General features: G+C 37.9%; 1 protein-coding gene across 2 annotated transcripts in view; it reads left to right on the top strand.

The window, feature by feature from the left end:
* Nucleotides 1–8,425, top strand: part of trpm4a (transient receptor potential cation channel, subfamily M, member 4a) — a 92,477-nt gene extending 84,052 nt beyond the window's left edge. For both annotated transcript variants that reach the window (XM_008414996.2, XM_008414995.2), the window contains exons 22-29: nucleotides 2,236–2,368; nucleotides 3,097–3,271; nucleotides 3,830–3,995; nucleotides 4,070–4,251; nucleotides 6,218–6,350; nucleotides 7,249–7,321; nucleotides 7,549–7,642; nucleotides 7,939–8,425. In XM_008414996.2, coding sequence (XP_008413218.1) covers nucleotides 2,236–2,368; nucleotides 3,097–3,271; nucleotides 3,830–3,995; nucleotides 4,070–4,251; nucleotides 6,218–6,350; nucleotides 7,249–7,321; nucleotides 7,549–7,642; nucleotides 7,939–7,964 — 982 coding nt within the window. In that variant the 3' untranslated portion in view covers nucleotides 7,965–8,425. The remainder of the gene's footprint in view (nucleotides 1–2,235; nucleotides 2,369–3,096; nucleotides 3,272–3,829; nucleotides 3,996–4,069; nucleotides 4,252–6,217; nucleotides 6,351–7,248; nucleotides 7,322–7,548; nucleotides 7,643–7,938) is intronic.
* The last annotated feature ends 606 nt before the right edge of the window (nucleotides 8,426–9,031 follow it).

Here is a 9,031-nt window from a genome sequence, read left to right as displayed (position 1 = left end):
TGGATGGATGGATGGATGGATGGATGGATGGATGGATGGATGGATGGATGGATGGATGGATGGATGGATGGATGGATGGATGGATGGATGGATGGCAATCAATGAAATTTTCTTCTCGTCTTGGGAGCTAACCAGTTCAAGTCCTGTATGAACCTAAGTTCTTTTTAAATGCTTTACTGATATTGAAACTCTCATTTTGGGTCTTCTTCTTCACCAGTGACTGTCTACATCAAGGGTACTCAAAATTAAACCTTGAAGGTCCACAAAGACATTTTTAAAATGGTCAAAGATTCATTTTTCATAGATGGTCAAGAAACAAACCAGAAACTGTTATATTCAAAGGTTTCTTTTCACACAGAATAATAAACATATGGAAACAAAGTGTAATTAAGTTTTATATAAATTTTCATAAAACAATAAACTCCTGCGGAAAAAAAAGAAAATGTGAGGAGGCTTAAGACATTTTAAAATGAATACAAATGCAAAAAGGGGGTGAGGAGGTGGATTAATTCTAAGGTGATTCAAGGAACTCAGGAATTGAGCTTCTTTTGCTTACCTGTGGGACCCACCCTTCTCTGAGTGAGCACTCCTTTGCTTTTAGTTATTGAGGAAAGACATTTTCAAAATACCTTAGGAGGTCAAAGGATTGCTCAAACACGCATGAAGGACTCAAGGCTACACTGCAGGTATGTAGACTTGCAGTGTAATGCTCTGACCTGTCGATGCATCCAATGCTATAATTTGCTGTATTACAGCTTGATGTATTATGCTATAACACATCAAATTATAACACGATGTAAAGCCGAAAAATATCTATTTTACATGGTACTGCCCAATATTAGGCACATTGGTTTTGTGCTGGTTGGAGGTAGAATAAATAAATCGGGTCTAAATCCGTGCTAAATCAGAAACGGACAGTCTAACAGAATCTCATCTTTCAAGTTCTTCGCTATGGCTTTGCTGTCAGGGCACAGCCCTCCTCCAGCGTGTAAACTACTATGAAGGCAGGCTGCACAGATATCTTACACTTACCTTTATCCAGTGGCGTGCCATGGTGTTTCAGTCAGGGCCTTCAATAGACAACAACTGTATCTGAACAATACACACGTTGTGCAAAAACTATGCACCACACCAAGCAACAGTCATCCAATAATATGCAAATAAATAAAAATACGGCAATTAAAGCAACAATGCAGCCCAACAATGCATATATCAAGTAATATATCAATGTATATTTTAACAAAATACACAGGCAACAGCGCACATAATTCAAGAATCAGCTCTATCTTCCTGGTTTTATTCAGAACACCAGCAGCAGCATCTGGATCAGCTGAAGCTGAACGATTGATTTGTTAGGCAGACCTGTGAAGACACTGCTGTAGTAATCAATGTGACTGAAGATGAATGTATGGATGAGTTCCTTAGTTGTTGCTGGGACATCAGTCCTCTAATCCTGTAAATGTTCTTTATGTGACAGAAGGCCAATTTTGTAACTGCCTTTATGTGGCTCTGAAGGTTCAGGTCAGATTTTAGCCAGATCGCTCGTTTCTAATTGTAATAACTGAGGCTATGTATTGACTACATTGTTCTTCTTTAGGTCCAAAGACAATAACTTCAGTTTTGTTTCTGTTCAGCTGGAGAAAGTTTCAGTGTATATAAATATCTGGTTACAACTGCAGGTAAAAATTGACTAACTGAATTTAGCTTTTAAGTATATGAAAAATGTCATGAATTGAGGTGAGATGAGGTGAGAGAGAAAGCAGGCAGGACCCAGGTTGAAGTTGAATGGTGATTTAATGAAGACCGAGCAGCTCGAACAGTCCCAATACAGGCGGCACACAGAGCGGAAGCTAAGGCTCAACACCAGTAGCTACTGTATCTAAAAGACTGACACACGAGAGCTGAAGTCGACACAGGACTTCTCAGTACGGCTGTGACGACTAACTGACAAAAACAAATGACTTGAACTGACTCTATGTATTTAAGCCCACCGGCTTAAATACATAGAGGGTAATCAACCAATCTAAATAAACACGGAAAACCTAAAGTGAACACACAGAACTCAAATCACGACAATAAAGGGTTCCTTCTCCCCACGTAACTTTTTTTTACCTAGTGGTCTTGAACTAGATTTGTTCCTGAACATGCTTTGTTTTTGGAGCTTTGTTTTTGTGTTGGACTGTAATATAACTTTATTGCCTTGAGGAAAATAAGAACAATAACTTTTTTTTGTAGAATGTTTCCTTGGTCATTCAATGTTGGACGAGCTGTTATGGCCATAGACTACATGGTCTTTACACTTCGTCTGATCCATATCTTTGCCATCCACAAGCAACTTGGACCCAAAATCATCATTCTTGGAAAAATGGTAATGGAACTGCTCACAAAACACCTAATTTAAATCATGATTGTATTTAGAAAAAGATCAAAAGCAGTCTGACTTTAGAGTTCTCAATAAGCATACTGCATGTTGATAATACATAAAAACACAGAACAAATATGGCCAATGTGAAAGGCTGTGTCACACGTTAAAAAAAAAACTAAACCCACAAAATGTCTTTTGGACAGATGAGACCAAAGGGTGAATGTTTGTCTACGATACCTGCACAGCTCCACACAAGGCGTCTCACACTGTCCAGCCTGGTTCTGGAGTTTATTTCATTGCAACTGGGTCCAGGAACCTTACAGCTTAGTGAACTTTGCTATAAATTCAAGTATATCAATTTCAATCTATTTAGTTGCTCAAGTTTGATAAGGACTCAATTCTAATAATTATAATATGTAAAAAATATCTTCCACTGGTAGATTATTTAACTTTTAACTAGTAGTGTTTCATCAGGATTAAGGATTTACTGACTCAAAACAAGTTTGTATATTGTGCTAAAAAGTTACTTGCAAGTTAGTTTTGTCTTACTTCAATAGTACCAAGATATTTACACCAGAATCTAAACCAAAAATACTTTTTAAAAATTATTTTTTTGTTTTTTTTGGAGTGCATAATCTGGGCCTTATTTACACGCATGAATTACCTCCTGATGAAATCCCTTACTGTAACTCCAGCAATCTTCCTCAATCATCTATTTTTGTTTTTCACAGGTGAAAGATGTTTTCTTTTTCCTTTTCTTCCTGGGTGTTTGGCTGATGGCCTATGGCGTTGCCCATCAGGCACTCCTCTTTTCATATGACCCCCGGTCTAAGTGGATTTTCCGCAGAGTGTTCTACAGGCCATATATGCACATATTTGGACAAATTCCTATTCATGAAATGGATAGTAAGTATTTTTATATAATTATGATATTTATTATGTGATCATATTGTATTTTCTGTCATTCTATCTTACAATGAAATGCCTTTTTCTAAATTACTTCTGTCAAACTAAAAATGAAAGATGTGTCAAGTATATGAATATTAGCTCCTATCCAACAAAATGGTGCAGTTACAATGTTGACATTTTAAATGAGAAAGGTAACATTTGTAAAACAGTAGCATTGTATCCCTACAAATAATTCAACCTTTAGTTTAAGAATGAGAATTTCAAACAATCACCTGACAATGTTCTTAAATGTTTTTTGGCTTGACTTTAACTTGCATAAATTCTTTACATGAATTTTGACATATTCTCCCAAAAGTTATTTTAGATTGCAAAAATGCTTGTTTACTCTGTTGTCCAGGTTGAAGCTAACCTGATGTGTTAGCTTCTCTTTGATTGTCGTTATATTTTTGAGATTCCTATGTCACACAAAGATTAACTAGAAAGAGCAACTTGAAGAACTAGATGTCACTAAATGACAGCCATTTTCTAACATTCCTCTGATGTTCTTCATTCAAGCCGACAAACTGGAAGAACGGAACTGCACTTATAACCATTCAGAAATTGAGGCAGGAGCAGAACCCTGCCCGAGTACCTATGCAAACTGGCTGGTCGTAATCCTCCTTGTTATCTATCTGCTGTTTACCAACATAGTGCTGGTCAACCTTCTCATTGCCATGTTCAGGTACCCAAACATCTGTTCATTGTTCTACAAGTGTAGGATCTATTTTTCTCCATGTTTTGATGTTCTATCTGCAGCTACACCTTTTCCAAAGTTCAGGGGCACAGTGACATCTACTGGAAATTTCAGCGTTACAACCTCATTGTGGAGTACCACTACAGACCATGTCTGGCACCACCATTCATCATCTTCTCCCATCTTCACATTCTTATCAAGAGACACATCCGCCAGATTCCTTCTGCCAAGAGTCAGCACTTTGGTGAGACATGGGAAAGTAGAAATGGGTAAAACGCGGACATGTCTGAAAATGGACTAATATCTAACTGTATAAAGAGAAGTTCCTAAAAGTTAGACTTGTGTTGAATATCAGGCTCCTGCATTGGCATGTATTGCAGGTGAGATATCTTCATCTCCTTGTATTTACCAGGTAAAAGACGGGTTATCATACTTTGCATGTGAACAAAAGTTAAATTCTGGTGTCGGTTAACCAGACACAAACGTTACTCCCTATAAGTTTCCGTTAACAAGGCCTTTCTTCTTGTCAGGTTTGTGGAATGCACAATAGTTATCATGTGAGCTGATTCTCCCACCTATCTTCAGCTCCTCCAGAATTATCATAATCCTCTAATAGCTGATTCTTTGATTAATGTTCTCCTTGCTCAGCCAGGCAGTTTAGGTTGACATCTACATCTTGGTAGGTCTGCAGTTGGTCTATGCTCTTTCCAAGTTCAGATGATGTATTGAACAGAGTGCTGTGAAATATTCAAAGCTTGGAATATTGTTTTAAAAGGATCCAGGACTAGTTGAACATGTTGGACCAAATATGTTGCAATTTTCCTATTACCTAAAAATGGCTGTTTGTGATATGCCAAAATACATAATTACTTTTAAAAAATGTACATCTTTTGATATATTTTTCACCCATGGAAGTCGCCATTTTTTCACTGATGGGTTGATGATGCGTTTTGGTCCATTCTGTACTGGAGTCTACAGGGTAAACACAGGAGGGCTAACTTTACCCCAGTGGTTATCATATTGGATTTGACTGGTGTGATTTTAGATAAAGCCACACTGTGTCACTATTGGCTGTAATTAAAAAATAAATCAAAATAAAAATGTAGGTGAATCTGGATAATTTCTAACATGAAAGAAAGGAGAGCCGGAGTGGAACACAACTTCCGAAGGATCTAATCTGGACCCTGGACATTTCTCCACAACACTTTGAGTCATTTATATCAACAGAACTAACAAAGGCTCCAACAGGTGATTGTTACCTTAACAATCTAAAAATAAATGCCATGCTCCTGCCGAGACAGGAAAAGCTGGATGCTCTTTGAGATGCTAACAGGAGATCTACTGCTGTACTGATATCACCGATCCGACCGGACCCAAATGGTGGTTGCTGTTACCACCACACCGAACCGGACACAGCACTACAGACCCTGGGAGAAATGTCAAAGACAAGCAGCGCCAATGGAGCTATTACTAAGTATGCTAATGGAGGCAGAGGACCGGTACTGAATGTGAAACCACTACCAACACTAAACGAAGTGTTGGTACGGCAACAACCAGACACAGAGCTATAGAAGTACTTACCAGATCACACAGTCCGACCAGAGGTACGTGTCATTCAGTTTTTCATTTACAAAGCTGAATGAAGTAAGTCCTCAGAAGCAGCAATACACCAGCTGCTACTGTCCTCTTCCTCTGTTTGGTCCTCCTCCTCATCATCACCTCTTGTTATTTCTATGTTCCGATTTATTTCAATGCGCTCCAGTTCAAATTAAAAAAGCTTCATAACTTTACTCATCTCTGTTTTGACTGGAGGAGCCAGGCAGTTGGACCATTACACATATTTATCCAGAATGAATTGCAGCGTGAACAACATGGCGACATTCTTGTGAAAATATTTTATTAAAATTTATAAAACTAAATACCATCGAAAATAAATATTTCCCAAATAAGGTCTATTTTTATAACTAATCGTGGATCCCTTTAAATTTTCCCATAACTTTGTCACTGACATGTCTGAGGTCAGAAACAGAACATCTGCAGCCGTACTCAGATTAAATTGCACACAGCTGGATGGTGTTTAAAAGTATGACACCTTTTTTTAAGGCCCTATAAGAAAAGCTGTATCATTTCACACCGTACTTATGATTCAACATGTCCGCCTCTCTTCTTACCACTGTTTAGCTGTACTTACTGATTTATTTCATACTTAGCTGTGGAGCTGCAAGGCAGGAAGGCAAGCCATCTGAATACATGGGAGGCTGTGCAAAAAGAGAACCTCTTGTCTGCTCAGAATAAGCAGCAGAGAGAGAGCGACACATCACGACTTCAGCGGACTTCTGTTAAGTAAGTTGTCGCTTGGATTAAAATATAAACCTGTAAGAGCTGATCATCACTTTCATCACATCACATAAACAATCCAGAGTTACTGAATGAAAACTTCCTGTTAGCATGGCGGCTAACTGATTACTGCTAGTTCTGATTGGCTGTTTCTGACTGAGTGGAGTAATTATGCAGAGCAGGGAGGAGATCGATTCTTTTTTCAGAGATTATCTGTCTCATGTTAGGACAGCAAATGTTTTAATACGTATGTAAAATTAATTTTTTTAAGTTAGATGCTGCAGCTTTAAACAGAGGTTCGGTGTGAGAGTCACTACCAGGTGGAGCAGAAGCGGCGCTCCGTCTGTGAAATATTACTACCTGTAGCGTAGCAGCRGTTCAACRGCGAGAGCAGAACCAGCGTCTTACATCGCAGCTCCAAGACTTAAATAATTTTGCGGGTTATTTGTTTAGCTTTCTGACCGTCATGCTAATCCAGGTGAGTGTTTGTAGCTGTGCTGCTTTACCTGCTATCTGATCCTCCATATGTCTTTTTTACTGCAGTGAGCCTTGATGTAGCCAAACTCCGTCAAGTATAACATTGTTTTTATGTCATTGACATATCGCAGAGCTTTTTGTGTAAAAAAAAACAACAGAAATTTCCAGCTTTTTTGACTACCATTGAAATAAAAGTATTGACTACTGAATAAGAAATCTGACAGTAAGATTTTAATCACCTACCCTAATCGCCATAATGTTTGTCCTGAAGGTTTTCTTGCTTAACTTTTTCTGAGTACAGAGCAAAAATTTAGTCTAACATCATGTTTAGTATGTGCAGAGTAGAAGTGTAAAATAATATACTTTCATGACTGTTTACACCATCAAAATTGATATAGCAAATTTATATTTATGCATGTTTGTGTAGGGTGGACGGTGTTCTGAAGCAGATGGCAGAAATCCGAGACCACGACCGAAGGCTGCGTCTACTTGAGACGCAGGTCAGCAATACCTTAAAGAAGACATACTTTTTATGTCCTCCACAAGTTACCACAGTTTCTTGATCACACAATATAATTGAAATACCATACAGTGTGCTATTACCTGTCTGTTTTTAGCTTGTACTTTTATATTCATAAACAGCCCATGTCTACATGTGTTATGCTGTATGTTTTCTGTGTAGCTGTCATTTCTGCCTTTTCAGTATATTAATCCATCTCTCTCTCAGCTGGATTACTGCTGCAGCGCCCTCTCCTGGATGACTGAAGCTATGTGTCAAAGTAATGTGGTCACAACTAATCGGCCTCCTAAACTCCACAAAGGTAATTCCAAAGTTGTTGGACATCCAATTAATTTTTTAAGCACTAAATCCCTTTTTTTTCCCCTGACAATTACAGTGTATAATAATCAGTAAATGGGAAAATTCTGTACATTTTATCATAAACAGGGCATTCAAGCTTTGTCAATCAAGCATATATTATGCTGATATATTATGCTGCAGAACTATTTTACTTTGTGGATGCTTTTAGATTTTTTTTTCTTTTTCCCAGCACGATGTGACACATGTCTTGAAAGTTTTACCTACTTACTATTTTTAATGTCTTTCATTTTGTTATAGATGTTACCCAACTGTCTTCAACCTGAACTTCAGGGTAACGTGCTGAAACAGAATTACTTTTGTATAATGGGCATTTTAATTCTGTGGACCACTTCTGAACACAACAATCTCTTGTTTAACCCTAACCCCCGTTCTGGCTAAACATAACTATCTGCTTAAACACTAATCGTGGGGCTTTTTTGGTAACCCAAAGTCATGGATCAGTGAATGTTTACTTTGTGAAAGACTCAGGACATTTATGTTGCAAAATCTATAGTTTCCTATCCACATGTTTTGTTGCAGGATGTATCTATATTTTCTATATATAGTCTATATTTTCTGCTGCTTAATGGAAAGGCCAGCATGCAGTCCAACTCTTTTACTTTTTTTTTTGGTTTGTTTTTAGAGCTAAATTATGCACTGGTTTTTTGGTCATTCTCACTAAAACCAGGAAGATAGAGACATAACACCAGTTTTAAAGTCCCTACACTGGCTCCCTGTAGCTCAGAGAATAGACTTTAAAATACTGATGTTAGTTTATAAATCACTGAACGGTTTAGCACCACAAAACCTTAAAGATCTGTTACTGCTGTACCAACCGTCTAGACCCCTCAGACCTTCTGGTTCTGGTTCTGCTCTGCATCCCCAGAACCAGAACCAAACGAGGAGAAGCAGGATTCAGTTTCTAAGCACCACAAATTTGGAACAAACTTCCAGAAAACTGTAAAACACTGGGTGCCTTTAAATCTCATCTTAAAACCCTCCTGTTTAGAGTTGCTTATGGCTAAATTAGGGTTAGAGTGTGGGTTTTGATGTCTTTGATGTTTTTATGTTTTTACCTTTTTAATCTTTTTTTTTTTTAATCTCTTTAATGTTTTTATCTTTATAATTTCTTTTAATTTCTCTTTCTCACTGTTTCCGTTTTAATGATGTAAAGCCCCCTGGAAAACGTCCAAGTTAAACGACGTTTAACTAAAGTTCTACAGGGTTTAGAGTCCCAGTTGACGGCGTTCAATTAAAAACCTAGAGGTTGGAGTCCTTGTCAAACGGTGGTTTTGACTAAAGTCCCAGAGGGTTAGAATCCCAGTTAAACGACGTTTAACTGAAGTTCTAA

This window comes from Poecilia reticulata, linkage group LG8, assembly GCF_000633615.1.
Source record: "Poecilia reticulata strain Guanapo linkage group LG8, Guppy_female_1.0+MT, whole genome shotgun sequence".
Lineage (NCBI taxonomy): Eukaryota > Metazoa > Chordata > Actinopteri > Cyprinodontiformes > Poeciliidae > Poecilia > Poecilia reticulata.
This window is presented reverse-complemented; position numbering and strand designations above follow the sequence as displayed.